The 18,617-nt window shown below is 36.4% G+C and overlaps 1 protein-coding gene across 1 annotated transcript in view; it reads right to left on the minus strand.

The window, feature by feature from the left end:
- Positions 1-298: 298 nt before the first annotated feature.
- The window catches only part of PRDM5 (PR/SET domain 5), a gene marked incomplete at both ends in the record, with an annotated part of 87,531 nt that continues 69,212 nt past the window's right edge, over positions 299-18,617 (minus strand). Inside the window, one exon of the mRNA XM_082315783.1 lies at positions 299-463. Coding sequence (XP_082171909.1) covers positions 299-463 — 165 coding nt within the window. The remainder of the gene's footprint in view (positions 464-18,617) is intronic.

The following is an 18,617-nucleotide window of genomic DNA, read 5'->3' on the forward strand; positions in this document are numbered from 1 at the left end:
TTTTTTGTTTGTTTGTTTTTTTGTTGTTTGGTTTTGTTTTTTTTAAATGAGGCTAAAATTTTCCCAAAGATTTTTTATCTTCAGCTTTTCATTTTCAAGCTATGTTTTACTTCAGGTGAATGTCTTTGGTTTTTATCCTACTAGTATATTAAAAAAAAGTGGGGAAAGATAACATGTGAACACATTGCAGTTGTTTCTCCTGACTATGCTTACTAGTCAGGTGAGAAGTCTGGAGCTTGTACATGGACAAATGGAGCCCTTTGGAACGTGAGATCCATTCTTCTCATACACGCCGTAATTAGCTGTCAGTTTCACCATGGACATTTTCCATGTGCACTTTGAGGTAGTCATTTCTTGTAAACTTCTTGTGGCAAAGCTGGCATTCTGCCATCGGTCGATTGGGGTTGTGAGTCAGCTTGTGTCGGATCAACATTTTCTTCAGGCTGAAGGACAGATCACAAACCTAAGGCAGTGAAGACAAGGCAAAGACAAAAGAAGTCTTAGAACTTCAAGCATGTATAACGCTCCTGATGTTACATCACTGAGGCCACAGCCACACATACCTGCAATACTTAATAAACGAGCTGGTCTTTGGAAGAATAACTCCTTCAGAGAGTACCTTAAAGATTATTACTCTGTCTGGTATCTTTCAATGTCGTACATTAACAGTGGTACCATAGGCACAGTGGCAGGGGAGCAGGGAGAAAAGACCCAGTCTTCAAAATATCAACACACTGAGGTGTCCCAGGTATATTGTGGGTTGTTGTGTTTTTTGTTTGTTGTTGGGTTTTTTTTTTAAACCTATTATTCTAGCTGGGATAGATAAAAAAGTTATGACAAAACATCACAAGCCTCTGTCAATTCGATCTCAAATGAAATATTTCCTTCCTGACCTCCAGAATGACACCTGCAGGTTCCTAAAAAATCAGTTCAAATTGCAAGGAGGGAGGAGTGAGGAAAAAAAGGGCTCTGAAGACTGCAAGAAAGGTTAATAATTATTGTAGAGGAAACCTCATTGTTCCAGTCTTCCTCTGCCTGGCCAACAAAACAGAAGACGTCTGGCAAATAAAGGTGCAATTCCTTTGCCATATTATCTGGTGTGCTGCTTCCCTTCCTCCACTGTACTCCAAGCAGTCCGGTTCATTCTGCCATTTGAATAAGTGGTTATTGGGATGAGGGACTCTGCCATGCTAAAACCATCGCTTCTTATAAAATTTCCTGTACTGAAGTCAAAATGAAAGGTTAAGCACAAGCTCAGCCAAGAGAAGTTAGCATGAAAAGTTAAGAATCTGCAGGCAAGACATCAATTCAACTGAAATCGTGCAGTTATATTGTCACATTTACCTTCTATCCAGGTACATATTGTATGCATGAATTTCCAAAAATAAAAAAGAAAAAATAAAAAAAAAACCCTGCTCCTGATTTGACAAACGAAATAGGCAAGAGTCATATAATTAAACAAGAATGAACATCCTTAGGCTTGCAATCTTAGAATTCCAGGTCCATTCCAGACAAAAATGTCTTCCATGCAGAGGAAACTCAGGGAACCCAGCACAATCCCTCTTTAGGAAAATGACGTTTTAAACTCATATTGTACCAAACTAGTAATGAAAATGCTGAATGATTATTGACTCCTTTCGAAACCAAGACAGACAAATACAGCTGACTATCCAAGTAGACAATCTTGACCTGCAGTATATGTATTTTATGCCAATTAAGGCCAAACCATATAATGACCATAAAAAGGGCAACTGCCAGAGGCAAGTTTTCTACCCAAAAAAATTTTTCCCCAGACAAGAACAATGTATGTGCTGTTGCAATGGAACATTTTTTAATTTATAGCATGACGTAATACCGAGGACTTTTATATAGCAACTGTAACTCTCCAACTTTTTTCCCTAAATGTATAATTACCTCTTTCAGACCCAAGCAACAGTCACCCTTTTGTTATGCGACAGTGAACGTCACTTACAGCATCCACTGGTCAGGTCTGAATATTGCTTTTGCCAAGTACCATTTTCTATTCCTCTTCCACAAAACACACACAAAGTGAACTCATAACGTTTATCTAATAATAACTGTCATGCTTGCTCACAAGTCTCAACATGTTAAAAGTATTATATACTTGTACATACAACATGTTTCTTGGAAGCCAGAAAATCGATCAAGGATATATACACATATAAGATACATGTGTTCTGTGTATCTTACAAATGCCTCTTCATTTTTAAAGTAAACAGCTTGTAACACAGTCTTAAAGTACATTTTTTTCATTTATAATGCCTGTGTCATGACTAGTATAATATGTCCTGCTGTTCCTTCAATGCTTTAGCATGTTCTGCCTCCTAACTTCTTCAAAAAGAACATGGAACGCACAGGCTCATTACTTAAAGATATGATACATCTTGTGCTGTGCTTATGCACAAAAGTTCTCGGGTTTTGTTAAGAGTTTGCTTCGTATTTCAATTGTATAAGCAAGACTAACATTTTATAGATTTACAACCATGGTTGCTAATGTGTACTTGAACTCTAATCAATCTCTTCAAAATGATCAAAGTTTTGATCAAGTAGGGAGGATGGTAACGACTGACATTTGAAAGGAAGTGTAGGGTCAGCTAAAGGCAGAGTGGAGGGAAATACTGTACTGGAAAGAAACCAGGACAGGCAGTAGCTGACCTTTCTGCCCCCAAAGAATAATCTGTTGTCTCTGAGGCAACTGAAGTTCAATTGGCCTTCCAGTAAAAAACAGGCTGGTCTTCAGAGGACAGAAATCTAATATACTAGGAAAAAAACCACGTTTTGTACTTCCATATTTCAGTTATTTTCACTTTCCTATGTGACATATACTAAAATTTTCACCTTAAAATGGGAATATTCAATTTCCACTACTATCAGTGAGATGCGAGAGCTTTGAGTCATTAGCAGTAAGTTCCGAAAACCTTTTGTTGACTGATAAGACACAGAAATAGCTACATAAACAAACTGTAGTACCTTCATCAAACAGGGTACAGGGATTACGTTTACATGTAGCACAATCCTGTACTGTAATGTCTGTTCCATATGCCTGAGAGAGAGGAGAGTGAGAGAGGAAGAGAAGACATGGCTTTTATTTCTGATTCTGGAAGAAAATTCTATTTGAAGCAAAAATGCAGTCTAAAAAAATTGGTACGTAATACTTTACATTAGGTGGGGAGAGGTGCGTTGTCAAGTGAAGCCTATTCTTGAGCCCATAAAATACACATTATTTTTCAACAGCCAAAAGTTTTCTTTCTTCAATTCTTTGGCACTGAAGGCAATTCCTGTTTGTAAATGCCAACGGTACTAAGAAACCAAGAAAATTCTGACAGCAAATGTTAATACATTATTTAGAAGAAAGAGCTGAATAGTTTCTATGACTGCTTCTCATGCCAGGTAGGAAACAAGACCAAAACCCCCAAATCCTCTTAAGACTTTTGTCTTTCAGTGTGGTTTCATGTATGCTTACATTTATGAATATGCTAATCACTGAAAAAAATAGCTTGTTTTTCATCTTTAAAGGATTCTTAGTAGGTCTGGGCATTGGACTTATGGACTTTCCCAATTACTTCAATGAGTCTCTTAAAACGTGCAATGGATATGGGGGGAAAAAATCCAGAAAACGGTAACAAAAATGATTATGAACATGGGAAGTCATCATGCAAAGTGTTGGAAAGAGAACCAACTTCAGAGAAGTTGACTAAGAAGGAACACGGCACATGTACAGAAAGCAATGAATAGAATAGCTATTAACCCTTTCTGTTAATGAAAGAACTAAAAGACAGTTATTGAAATTCCATTGCAGTAACCTGACACACTCAGCCCTCCCCAAAATCTCTTTCCACAGTTAAGAATTTGTGGAAGTTGTTGCCATAAATTACCAGTCTAGTCATTATAAGAAAAATCATGAGAACATCTACAGCTATCTTTAGAAGGATAAAAAATTGTAGGTGAGAATATTTGAGTGTAAAAAGCAATCTTTAGTATTGGGGAGCCAACAATAAATGTCTCCCATAGGTACATTTTTCTGTAACTGTCCACTACTGGTTTTCCTGTAACTCCCACTGAAACATCTGGTAACATGCAATGGGTGAGACAGCTCTGGAGGAATGGTCTGCTCTGGGTGACATTTACTATTCTTCAGTTGCACCTGGGCAACTGAAGAATGTATGAATGAATAGTAGACGCAACTGCTGTTCATGTCCAAACCCCCTAAAGTCAGCAATCTCTGCAATGTGCAGCTGGCAAAGGACTAGCGCTGAAGAACAATTTTGGTGAAACATGGCAGTAATATAAAGTATAAAAAAAATCTCCAGTAAATGAAGGTACATAAAAATTCTCAGTGAAGGACCAGGACCAGACACGGATTACAGCTGTTTCCAGAAATACTACGATTTAGGAAAATACAGTTCTATCTAATTAATGAGGAAAACTGAAGGAATAGTTGAAGCAGGAAAGTGTGTTTTCATACAGCTCCTATTTTCAACTAAAGAAAGAAAAAAAAGACTAAAATATAACTACCACCCCAAATTGGTCTGAAAAAGCACACTGAATCCAAAACCCGCGAATCTTGGATCCACAGTGTGGGAAAAATTGCATTTACACTGCAAGCTAGCCAACAGCTGATAAACAGTGTAGCAATCTGAAAGCTGAAAAAGTTATTGACAATGATTTGGAATTAGAGAAATCCTCAAGGTATTATCTAGAGCCAGGCTAAGATTATCCCAAAAGAATCTCCTGACTTGTAGACATCAGCAAAATATTGCAGCTGATATTTTTCATTAAATTAACACATTTTATTCTCAATGAAAGGTCACCAGATTATTTATTAAAAGCCAGATCAATTAACAGACCCTTGTGACCTTCATGCCAAGTGGTTATTCTAATTTTGTACCTAGTTTTAGACATTTGTGAACAAATTTACAATTGTTCAGACTGAGCCATCTAGGATATAACTGAAAGCTGGCAGTTCCCTTGTGACTAGTTCATTAAGAACTAGTATCACAAAACAATGCACCTATACTAATTCTATACCGTATTCTGATGCCCTTCTCTAAATCCTTGAGCAACAACTTAAATTCTGGCATTTGATCATTCTGAAAGACAGTCTTTTCCAAAGGTTTCTGCACATTCAGCCTCCCCACCTACCTTCCAAAAGCTGTGAGACACATTGTATACAGGATGGGGTATGCTGAATGAAAGGTACTTGACAGTGATCTATGAACTGTAATACGATATGCTGCATTTCAGCACTGCAAGCATACATACCATCCACGATTTCTTCATTGAACAATAAAAAAAAACAAAACAACTATGAGCAGATGTTGAAAATATCAGACCAGATTTCACTAAACAGAAATTGGAAATTCTGAATTCATATTTCTGTCATTCAACAACATCAGAAGCATTCAGATTCTGTGTAATGAATTAAATGCCTTTCCTGTATAAGCTAATCTCCAACTATTAAACTGTCATACAATTTATATGGGAACCCAATGAGTATGAATTTGTAACTTGCAACAACAATTAATTGCATTAATAATGGTGAAAATAACTCTTAAGGGATCCAAAACCGTAAAATAAAAGGGTGTGCAACACTCTGGGCAACTGAAGAGGGTACATAAAGTTCCCTGAATGGTCTTTCATTAGTCAGGCAATCAAAGACCATATGAAGCGTAACTTTACGCCACGGCCAATAGGTGCGAGGCCGTAGTCTCACTGCAATTAAGTCGTGCTGCTGCACTGAAGTCAAGAAGACAAAGCGATAGATCAACTCACATCACACTGAAACGGCTTCTCTCCGGTGTGGGTTCTCATGTGCTCATCTAGGCCTCGCTTTTGACTGAAAGCCTTGTTACACTCTGAGCATTGGTACGGCTTTTCCTGTATGGAATGACAACAGTGAGTTAAAGTGAGTGAAAGTGAGTCAACACAGAGCCCAAGTCATTAAAGGAGCGGAATTCCATGCTGGATGGTGCAAGTTTTATATTCTCTCTAAGGGATTACAGTCAGTGAAAACAACAGAAAACTACTTTCAAATGATTAAGTGAAAGCTGGGAAAGCTGTGGCCTGACAGCTTCCACTTCAACACCCACTTATGAATTAATTATCTGTTTCAGTCTTTCAAACCCAGCCATTTTGGGAGTCTGTTTTTTGTAATGTGAAAGGTACAGAAACGTAAAATTCCAATGTACTTTCCTTTATCCTCCACAAAAGCTTAAAGCATAAAGACAAGTAAGGCATCTATAAAAACCTCAGGTTTGTTAGCACGTTTCAAAGCAGGGGAAGAGGTGAGGGGAGGAAGCGGGGGGTACAAGGAAAGCTTGTGGTAGAGAAAAAACTTATTTTGAAACGTGGTGACAGAAGGTTAATCACATATTCATTCCAGAATCTCAAAAGAAGTGCAGATGGCAACCAAGCCATCTGTATTTTTATTAGAACTATTGGTTAGCAGCTACTGTAACACATGATGTTATAAAAGTCGCAAGCTCACTGACATCTAATAAATAATTAGAGATATGTACGGAAAACCACTTTTATAAGGATTGTCTTCTTTGAAGTTCTTCCTTAATACAGAAACTTTTATATAAGGTGTAATTCCTCTTTTATTCCACTAAAGTTACAGAAGAACTGTATTGAAAACAACATTTAAATAAATTAATTAAATGTAAAAGTTAGTATTATGGCACTGCACATTGCCTCACTAAAATTTTGATGCTCTAGAGGCACCTTTATTTTCAGCAAACAATTATACTTATTTAAATCACACTCATCCTACTTTTTTCTGTGGTCCCTAATTCTGTATTGCTCAAGTTCTAAAGATGGGTATTTTAGGCAACAAAGTAAACATTTTTTACTAAACTAAATTGAAAACAAAGACTGAAAATCAATAGGCAATAAAAATGCTAAGTCCATGAATTAACAAATAATAGGCAGTAATCTTAGCGGTCTTTTGGGAAATAATGTGGGATCCAAGGATAAGTGAGAAGGAACAACTCAGCTTAGGTGGTGAAGCTATGAAGTGAAGAAATTCTCTGGTTATTGAATTCCTATTCTGAGTATGTAGGGAACAGTCAGGTCTCCGTATATTGCTGCATCCTGCCAGGCACTCGGCATAAACCGTACAAGTAATACAATGGACTATAAATCAGCGCTGTTCTGGGTAAGTCCCAAGCTCGTTGCAGGTACAGAGATCTCAGGAGGGGTGAAGACTGGGTTCTTCATTTCGCTCTAGTTGCGATGGGCTACCCTCCCACAAGGTTTCCTAGAAAAGGCAGTGTTACATGCAGAAACATCTCAACTTTTAGTGGCAAGAATCCTCTAGCTCACCAAAACCAGGTTATAAGCTGTATACACAGGCAAAAGCATTTGTCCAGCAATTTCAGTTTCAGATATGAATAAATAACGAGATAAATAAAGTACATTTCAGTATGATGCAAGACAAATCTTTCTACTGACACAGGCTGAGTACACACTGCCCAGCTGCATATAATCAAACTGGCCTAAAGAGAAGCCACTAATGAGCTTTTCTGTGCAAGATTCTCCTTACACGTTTATCATCTTTGTGTTTTTTCATCATTCTCTTAATTTTGTAATTTCCATGATTCTTCAGTATAGAGTAAAACATAACAAAATACCTAAAAAAGGTCTGAGCTGATCTTAAAAAAAAGAAAATCATCATCTAGACCAAAAATTTCATGTCATGGGGAATTTTGCTAGACTGACTAAAGAGTTCATGGAGCAGGTCTGTAATTTTTAAGGAAATGTACGAATAAGCCATATGAAAAGCAGGTTTCTGCAACACCCCCTTAATTGGTTTTGCATTGTGGTTAACATAAACCACATTTTCTGTGAGTGCTCTGCAAACAGCCTTTCTCTGTGTAGGTTGTTCCACAGAAAGTGCAAAGTATATGATGTGTACATCTTAAACACCTATGAAAACATTCATTATTGCAAACTGTACCAGGGTTACTTGCTCCCTTTTTATCATCTTGTTCTTCAGGTATCTGAAGAGTTAACTTGATTACGATTATCTTATTCATTGCAGAGTTAAATGGACTTCCGGTTTCCATCCGGGAAAAAGAGCCATTATAAATTCTGGGAAGCTGAAGTCACAAACCTGGGCTGTAATATCTTCCCCAAGGCTGTGTTTGGCTATTTGTATTATTCTCTATGGCAAAAAGGGGTATATCTAACCATCCCCTTGGCGTTTGTATTCAAATTCACACATGTAGTACATGAAACACATCCAAAGCTATCTTTGATCTAATTTTAGATTCCTTACATCTGTATATTCCAGTGACTTCAGCAGACAATTCTGACTCACATCAGCCCCCTCTCCACTAAGCTAAGCTGCCCTTCATTCACATTTGTGTCTGTTTCAGTAAAATCAGTAGTGTTGTCCAGAGCAAAACTTGGCCCTAAGTTTCTCTCCAGAGGAAAAGACTTTTTTGTCAGTTTCGAAGAAGCGATCATTCTCAGAGACTAATTTCTTCAAAACAAAACAGTTTGTGCTTTTCCTTTTCACTCTCCCCCTTCTTCCCCTCATATCAAATTTCCATTGCACAATACTTGGAGAAGGCAACATTTGTAACATGGAAAAGATGATGTTGGCTTGGCATAACCACCACTGCTCTAAACGTGGACAGAAAAAAAAAAAAGATATAAACCACAGCAATAAGTCTGAAAAAGTTAATACCACCACAAATGGACAATAGGGACCAACGATCAGATTAGACGAAAGCTGGACAAATTCAAAACATAAAGCAAAGGGAAAAACCTGCTGTCAACAAAACAGGAGGTTATTGGGAAGACCATACAAGTCTGACTTCAGAGGAGTTAGCAACTACTAGTACTATAAATCTACCCTCTGTTCAAAAAGCATCTGCCAGGCCATGACTATGGTGGCAGCAAAGCCAAAGGATTACATGTGTTTTCTTGTATTGATGATAGAAATGAGGAAGGGAGCAGGGAGAGTGAGAGAGACAGGATGTAGCTGATACTGCAGTGATTTAATATTACATTTTTAAGTATACCAGGTATAAATAGAAATACGTAGATCAGGATTTATAACCTTCCTGCCTCTAAACAAAGAAAGGCCAAGGAGAGCCCAAATAGGACTTGGTAATCTGCAAGGTGCTTCGCCGTGAGACTGGTATGCTAACTTAGAAGCTCCCATCTCTGATGATTTTCACTTCACTACGTTAAAACCGAGAGGAATTCAACATTTTAACAACAATGACAAATAAAACAGTGCCTGCAATACACACTTCATCTGTCTCTGGATAGCTGCATCATAAACGACTACCTTGGATTCTATGCAAACTGTGCTTTGCGTTAGAAAGACATCAGAACACGACAAATTCTCAAGGCCATTTGACACCACCTTTAACAGATTGATAGAACATGGGTACAGAGTATCCTGCAACCGCGACAGATGGAAATACTTAAATGCAGAATATTGGAACTGCTAACTGCTGCTGTAGTTGACTGTATCTCCCTTAAGAAATATAAATACATTATGCATATTAGCTTAGCACTAGTGCATGTGGTTGTTTCTGTAAACCTGGTAAAATTGATTACACAGGTAAAACATGAATGACTGGTAGGAGTATCTCCAAATAACTTTTAAAATCTGAATTTAGAACTATTACATGAGCTCAACAGCAACGGCAATAAAAACATAATCTAGACACGACTATATCCAAAGAAATCATAGCTCAAGATTAAAATAAATGAGAGTTAAGAACAGTTCTAGTAACTCTTTCCAAGGTGGCAGAAACAAGTTAAAACTGGACTGAACCCACACTCAGGAGATCTTATTCTTTACTTTTTTGGTTAAATTAATTTACAACAGTGATTGTAGAGTCATACTACTCAGAAAGTGAACTTATGACTACAGAAATATTACTCAATAATCCTTTTTAACACTTAGGTTTAAATTGCCATACAGAGTATACTTAAAATCCCAGAGATATCTAGGATCTAATCTCTCATGCTCATTTTTTTATATCCTACTGAATTCAGCAGATTGACTTCTGATTTACTTCAGAATTTCACATGTTGCACATTTCTTCTTGTAGATCATGTTCATACATCTAAGCACACACTAGAATTACTAGCATCTCATGGTAAGACATACTGACCATGTTAAGTTTCACATGACTATCAACTTGCTGGATCTGCATTTTCTACATGCTGAAAACTGAACATTCAGAGAAGTTCAGAGAAACAAGGAAAAGCATATCAGATCTTATATTACTTGTAAACATTTAAACATAATCTTATATTACATGTAAACATTTACACTTGTGACATGAGTGTGAAAATTGCCAGACATGAATAATGGCAATGATTAAAAAAAAAAAAAAAAATATATATATATATATCTTTATTTTTCTCTGGAAACATACAAAACTGAGATCTGCGTAACAGACAAATCTGGAGAGAAACACAACCTATTTTGGACAAATGAACAGTAAGGCCCAGTACATACATGAAAATTCTTGGTAAAACCTGAATAAGCCTGAAATGGTCTCAACCTAAACTCCTTGGGAAACAGCGGGTATGGAACTTTTTCGGGTGAGATTTATTCTTGCAAAAGGAAACACAGAGCTAAAGGAAAATATCAGCTTGTATTTTTGATAGCAAAATATTATTTTAAAATACGTAGATCATCCCTTAGTTCACCTATTTTTTTCCTTGTTTTTAATTGCTTTCATTATTCTAAAACAAAGAGCTTTGCTCCCAAAGAGAAAGTCTTATAATGCCTACACATTAGGCATGTGAGATGTAAATACAGTATCACAATCTGCTTTCAAAACTTATGTGGAGAATTCAAAAATGTTTGTATTATTCTTAATAAATATCATTTGCTGCTAAATGTATTTGCATTATCACTTGAACACAGGGTCAGTAAAAAAAAAAAAAATTGTTTTGAAAAAAACAGCAAGAATGGAAAAATGTGGCCTAGAACGAACAAACGACCAGCCAGACAACATTAAAATCTACTAGTCAGGCTTGCAGCTACCAAGAGCTGACCTCTCAAACAGAAAACTGGAAATTCTATAGATTTACCGACCTGAAAATGCAGAAAAGACAGTGGTGTTATCTGTTTACAAAGCAGGAGGACAGTGACAAATACAGACTTCAGGAAGCATTATCTAAAGGGTACCTTAGGCATTGAGGTAATGAGGTTAAGACACCTGCATATTTCACATAAACCCTTTGCTTTGTGTGTTTTAAACCTTTTCCTAATACCAGTAACACTTTTTTTTCAATCATTACTAACTATTAACGTTGACGTGTCCCTCAAACCACACTCAGGAGCTCTTCAGCCAGTTGTACACGGCATGTATCGAAGATGGTGACCAGAACAGGTATCATCCTGTCAAAAACCCCACCTGAATGTGAACTGAAGGTGCAGGGCTACACCAGCCTGGAAAGCATGATCTCGGGGGCCTGGAAAAGAGTCCAACCAGAGGCAGGCTAACACAGGGTTCATGATGCATACCCATAAGCAACCCACCTTGCAGACTCGCTAACAGCAAACTTCTACCAAAAGTTAAGCAGAACAGTGATGAACGAGTAACATAAGTCCTAGAGAATCGGATGGATCTTTCTGCTTGGTCTAGAAACCTCCCACAGACAGTGTCAGACCATGCTGAGGGCCAGGCCAAGCGAATCGTTCTTTACAAGAAAACCTGTTAGACAGCAGCTGTGCTAATAGACCTTTGAGCCTCGGCAAATTCCAGTATCAATGCACAGGTTTTTTCTACATTTAAGAAGAGTGATGGGTAGTTTCACTATCAATGAGGTGGTGACATGCAATGTGTTGCTCAATTCTTTTTAAAAGACCAGATTTCATCTTAATCAAAGGGCTGCGAATTGAGGTATAGTGCAGTAAGACAGACAGTAAAGTGCCTACCGAAAAAAGGGTGGCTTATGTATCTGATGTTTAGTTACATTTCAGCCCTAAAACCAGACTAGGATGATTAATGTCAGGAAAAAACCATCACTGATTCTGCTAGGTCATCACCACTAGCAACACATCCCCTGTTGAGAAGAGAAGCTAAGTCACTTAAGATCACAGATGGTGTGAATTAATGGAGTCCAGTTTTGTATTTAAGTGTGAAAAAAGTGCAAGAACTAACAAGATGCTCTCTTAGTAATTGGAAGGTTTTGGCAAGTTACAGCAAGTGGCTCACCCACAAACAGAGGTCTACTTAATTATCAGACTTGCATTAAATTACTAAGGTAATGTCGACACAGGACAACAGACAAAGGCTGAGGAGAATTTACAACTCTACAGAAGTAGTAGGGATTTGAATCTTGTCATGATTAAAACTCAATAAACGATCACTTCACAAGTACATATTTCCTCAGTTGAGAAGTAAAATCCTTTAAAAGAATACTTCCAACAACTAGAGCAGGCACAGAAACTTTCCTGTTGAAATAATTGTAAAAGGATTTTGGCAAATTTGAACAAAAAAGTCACTTTTATTAGAAGGGACTGATGTTTTTGTTAGAAAAGTTCTCTTTTAGTTTTGAGGGTTTAAAAAAAAAATCTGAAATTTTTGCAATAAAATTTGTACTGAAAATGAAAACTTGCATCTTCACTGAAATGCCTGCCAGAAGAAAAAAGGTATGTTTCTTCAAAAGCTCTAGTATATGCAATTAGTTGGACTTTATTTTACATTAACTTTACATTTACTTAACTTTACATTTACATTAACTTCCCATTTTCCACAGTAGTTCTGCCTATTTGCTATTTACAATCTGTAAAGTTTTTGTTTCTTTGGTTTTTTTTTTTAAACCACTGAAGTAATTTTGGCCCCTAAGATTTAGTGAAGGAGGGTTTATTTAATCAGCCATGATGAAAATTCAATAGATGTTGATCTGCTCTTGGAAAAATAACAGTATCAATATATTAAAAAAAAAAAACAACAAAAACAAACCGCCACATTTTCACTCTATGAGGAAAAGATGACCATCAGTCAACATTACATAAAAAAGAGTGTGAAAATATAGGTGCAGTGGGATTCAAACCTTCTATATTCTGTATACAAACACAGATTCCACAGACAAGGAAACCACAGCACTGGCAAAGTCATCATCCTCAGACAGATGTTTGGGAACTCACTCATGTCTCACCAATAGGGAAATACAGAGAAAATGTAATATTGAAAAAAAATTCAAAGTTCAATCAACACCTCATATTATTTCATTACAGACTGTCATGTGCATAGAAGACTACATTTAGTACCCCATGTAATTTTCTTTTTTTTTTGTTTTGGGTTTTTTTTTTTTGCAATAGTTTGGTATGCTGTTTCTAGAACACATGACCTTTTTTAAAACTTTCTTAAGCCAAATATTCCTCGGAAATACAGAACAAGCGAAATTATGTCACAATTGTCAATATTGTTCTTGCATTTTCTAAAAATTATTTTATTTTAATATTCTTCTGGGTTAAAAAAAAAGAATAGAGTGGGTCATGTGAAGTTCCAAATGAGTGCCTTTGAAAGATTGTTTAACTCAGGACCTGGATAAGGACAGTTTTCTTCTCGTACTGTCCCAGCAGCAAGCTGAAACACTGACTTGAAGAGAAAACCTCTACAGGAGACTGCCTAGCTTCCATATTTATCATGGCTTATACCTATTCCCATGAAATTCATAAATAATACTCAAAATTAAACTCAAGGTTGGCTAACTCTCGCACATACTGTGTCAGGCCTTAAATCTTTAGCTTCTAAGGATATCTTTACACTGAAGTCACATGACTGCAGCCCATGCAGACATATTCATAAAAGCTTCAGACTAATACTCTCAGCAACCACTAACAAATTAACTGTGAGATTAAGGAGTTCAAGAGCTGACTTCAAAACATATCCAATACTCAAGCCACTAGATCACACGAATCCTTGCAATTTTAAGGCTACGCTGCTAACGGTATCCAAGCTGCCCAGCTTCAAATGAACAAGAAAGGAGATAAAGCTTCCTAAATGGTATTGTGAGTACTGATAGCTTAAGTGTCCAGAAACTGCATAACATCAACTGCAATCTATTGACCAGTTCCATGCAACACACATATATAAATATATATGTATGTCTGTATATACATATATGTACATATATATATAAAAAATACAAATACATATATATACGTATATATATAAAAAATATACATACACACTGGCCAAGCATTTCAAGCATGGGCAAGTGAAGTTGATTGCAGAGTTACAAAAATATGCTTATCATTTAATTTCCTCTATTTCTTACAGTATAATCTCCGAATATTAGGTGCTTTTTCAAACATACTTAAAGATTAATGCATTTTTAAATATTAGGCACTTGTGCACAAAACAAGTAAATGTACCTACTAATACATTGCAATTTCTCTAATTTTAAAATATTACCTTAGAAACATACAATTTGAACATTACAGACAGAAGCCTTCCAACCACCAGAAATCAGATTTTTAAACAGGCTATAAAAATTACATGTATCTGTTATGCCTTCAAAGTATAAATATGAAATATTCAAACCAAGTGATGAAAAAGAATCTGCAATTGGCTTCTACTCTTTCTGTTTTCCATCACTGCCATGTATTTAACTAAAACAAACTGTAATAAAACTACCATTTTCAGAACTAATGAAAACATCCATTTGACATGACAATAACTGTGGGCACCTATCAATGATCATATTTCCAAACATTAACAATTACATTGCAGTTACATACAGTAATTTCTCCACACGTTTAAGCTCAAACTATGTAATAGTATGCCAGGCACTGAATAAAGCCTTAGGAAGGAGCTGACGTTTACTGCACTGTGAAAGCTGGAAGGATGCATGTATTTCCTCAAAGCTGATATGGTCCATATATTCATTTCATCAAGAACTTCAGTGAGTTCCTCATTTATGTTTTCTTAGGCTGTTGTATTTCTTCTTCTTAAGGAAAAAAAAAAAAAAAAAAACCAACCCTACCCAAACAAAAAAACAAACCATAAACCAAACACATCTACTTTCATAGAAACAAATCAGTAATCAGGTGACATTTTAATATTAGGTGGTTGGTATTTTCTTCTCCTTACATTGTCAGTAGGGGTTTTGGCTTACCTTCTCTGTTTACTCCAGAGTTTTAGCTGACACCTGTGGCCACCCAGGCTGTACTCAGTTTAGCAGCTGCCAGACCTTAATCAACTTTCTACAATGATTTTTCCAGCAGCCTTCCCTGATGCACAGGATCAGGTTTGGCATTTAATCCCACTGGTAAAATATATCTAGATTTAATCTACACAATGACATTTTCCTTGTTGAATATCATATTATTACTTTTAAACTACTTCACAATTTTTCTGGCCAAAAGACCAGACTCTTTTTTTCAAGATATTTACAAGAATAGCCCTTAAGGAAGGGTGCTATGATTATGTTTATTTCCACATTGCTAGGATTAGCTGATACAAAAATACTTTCGGGATTTATACACCTTGTTATTTATTCTTTGCATAATTATTTTGCATGCAAGAATAAATTTGAAAATAAAATGTATGTGTTGGAACGGGTAAGAAAAGGAATAGCCAACATCTTCATAATCTTTTGTTCTGAAAAGTCAACACATCAGATGCTTGAAGAGAGAAATTTCAAGTGTGACTTCCTGGCTTTTCTTGTTCTTAGAACTGACAGAAATAAACACTGGCAAACGTAATACATTTTTTTATTTCCTAATCTTTAGTTTTGTCTTTGTTTAAATTACCTGGGATCACAGAACAAGTTATAGTGAATTAGTATCACGCTGAGGAGCTTCAAGCTATTTCTGCACAGGTATAATCTTTCTTCACAGGAAAAGTTCTTACATAGTACAGTCAGAATACATCTCTTTTAGTGCTTATATTTGGATCAGGTGTGCATTTTTGAAGCACACTTCCCAAATGTCCCCTGTTACCATGCTTTGGTGCACACTTCCGAAATGTTTTGAACTACGTGACCTGGATTCCTTTTGGAAAAAATTAAACGAGAAGGTTTAACGCATTTCAGGGAGCGCTATTGTGCATTCAGTTCATAGGACCAGACTACACATAATCTGCAGTAAAATCCTTGAAACACACAGAAGATAAACATCAGGCCCTCAGAACCAACTGTTTCACTTTACATACCTACTGCTGCATTGTGCTACTTGTTAACATACACATAATCTCTGATTTCCAGAATGAAGAATTAGACCACGACTACCCTGAGCACCAGAGAGGTGCTACAATGTGACTGTGTGCATTCACTTCAGAAAATACCTCAGAATTTTCAGTTCAGCTTATATTGTTCTTAGTTAAAGATCTGAAATGCTCAAAGCTAGAAATTCAACTATCAGTACTACACACAAATATGTTAGGCTATCAGCCTCGTGAAGTAAACAATCTTAATATCCATAATTCTTAATCACCTCTACAAAACAGAGTAAAGAGAGAACCTGACCAAGCGAGCAAGAGTACTGGAGAAATCCCACCTTTTCCTCCAGCAAGTAGCATGTACCTGCCTGAGAAAGAAATGGCGGGAAGGAGGAAGAGAGGACGCCTCAGGCCGTAATGACAGACCTGCCTGCTCTTAAAGTACATGGCAAAAACTATCAAGGGTTCTGCATCTCAGTGCACAGATTTCAGCTTTGCTAGCATCCCTGTGTTCAGAAATACCTCAAGGCAGGTGATCTTGACACTACAAAACTATTCTATAGCCTACATACTAAAAAGCTGTTCTCTCTACTAAAAGGTTTGTTGGGTTTTTTTTGTTTCCTGGATGATATTTTTCTACTTTTTTTTTTTCTCTCAACACACTAAGTTAAAAATCATGCGTAAACACCACCAAACACACAAGGATCAATTATTTAAGTTTTTCAGTGTCTCTTAATGAGATCCTGAATGTCAACCACTACATCACTGACAAGCATCAACCTAATACAAGCATTAAATAAATCTTCATATTCTTGCCAAGCACACAAGTGCTCTTGTAAATAATGGCCTCTTTTCAACCTACCTCTCAGTATTTTCTCTCTCCATCTTCCCTTATTCCTTCCAATTACCCAAACTCCCTTCACCACTCTGTTCCCTTTCACTTACATCTGAATCACACCACCTAAAATACGCATTTATTCCCCTATACCTGTACTAATAGTTACTCATCTGAACAATTAAACTACAGCTTATTATCCCACAGTACTGCATGGATAATATTCTGCAAAAGAACTGACTTGGCATAACCACTCCTTCTGACTTTAAAATCTGTGAAAGTTCATCCTAAGCTTTGCTTTCTGTTCTACTGTTTTTATTAATACTACTAGTCAACTTTTTTTTCCTCCTAAGACTTTAAAATTTTTAGCTATCCAGGTCTATTTAGATATAGAATAAGGCCTTGAAGTGTGAGGACCAGGGAAACTTGGGAGAAGCAAAGTTATAGTAACAGACTTCAGTTTTCAAAATGAGCTAGTAATGTTAACATTATCAATATTGATTCTTATTACCTCAAAGTAAAAAAATATATCTTTGGGGGATAAATGAATATATAATGCCATTCATATACGAATGGGCTTCACTGTAAAGCTTCGGAATAGGAGTAGCATATAAACAGTATGACAGCAAAAACAATCAAAACCCCAAAGCAAGGTCTAAAAAAATCATGTTGTGCCTACGTATTTTAATCCTCTAGTGTAACTGTAAAGATTTCCAGTAGTCTGCTTAGCACACTCACACACAAAGAAGAAAAACTGAAATATGACCTGTTCAGATCTAGATGATCATGACATCTCAAGTATATGGAAACACTCGTATCACATTTGGTGTGAACAGAGTTCTTTCTTTCTGTGAGGATGATATTTTGACTACACAATACAGCAGAACATTTTCTGAAACATTTGAAATCAAATTTTATTACGTTCTTATTGCAATTATGTTCTTAGGGCAATATGAAGTCTGTCTGATTACATCTACATAGATTAAAAAGAAATCTCCACTCTGTAAAAGTTTTCCTAACTCTTCCCTTTCCTATTAGTTAAACAACAAACATTGGTTGAATTGTTCCTCTGTCATTCATAAACAGTGTTTAAATTATTTTCTTTTTGTCTTTCAGTCCAATTTTATAGAAGCACTTTGGAGCCAGCCTGCAAATTTCAAAGATTTTTTTTTTTTTTTCCCCCCTTACTTGTAACAGAGGCAAAATATGATGATGTCTGGGAATATATGTAAGCAACAAGTTACATAGAAGAGGTAGTAGTAAGCAGCCAAACAACAATAAAATAGAAAATTCTCTCCTAAGGTGCATAATTATGTTTCAGAGCACAGCTAAGAGCAAGAAACATCCCAAGAAATTACACTGAGCAACTATAAGCTTTCCATTCAGTGCAATTAAAAATCTCTACTTTGAAATGACTTAATTTTTTTTAAGTATTACCATAATATATCCGAGTGCTTTATTATCCGCACTGTGCAGGCAATCAGGACTGATGTATACAACTATTAAGAAAAATATACAATTATCAAGAAAAAATGCACAGCTTTCCTCCACCAAAGTACTGCACTTCCTGAGACTGCAGGGTACGCACTCCTGCTGTAAATAACTGC

Source organism: Platalea leucorodia (genome assembly GCF_965183815.1).
Source record: "Platalea leucorodia genome assembly, chromosome: 6".
Taxonomy (NCBI): Eukaryota; Metazoa; Chordata; class Aves; order Pelecaniformes; family Threskiornithidae; genus Platalea; species Platalea leucorodia.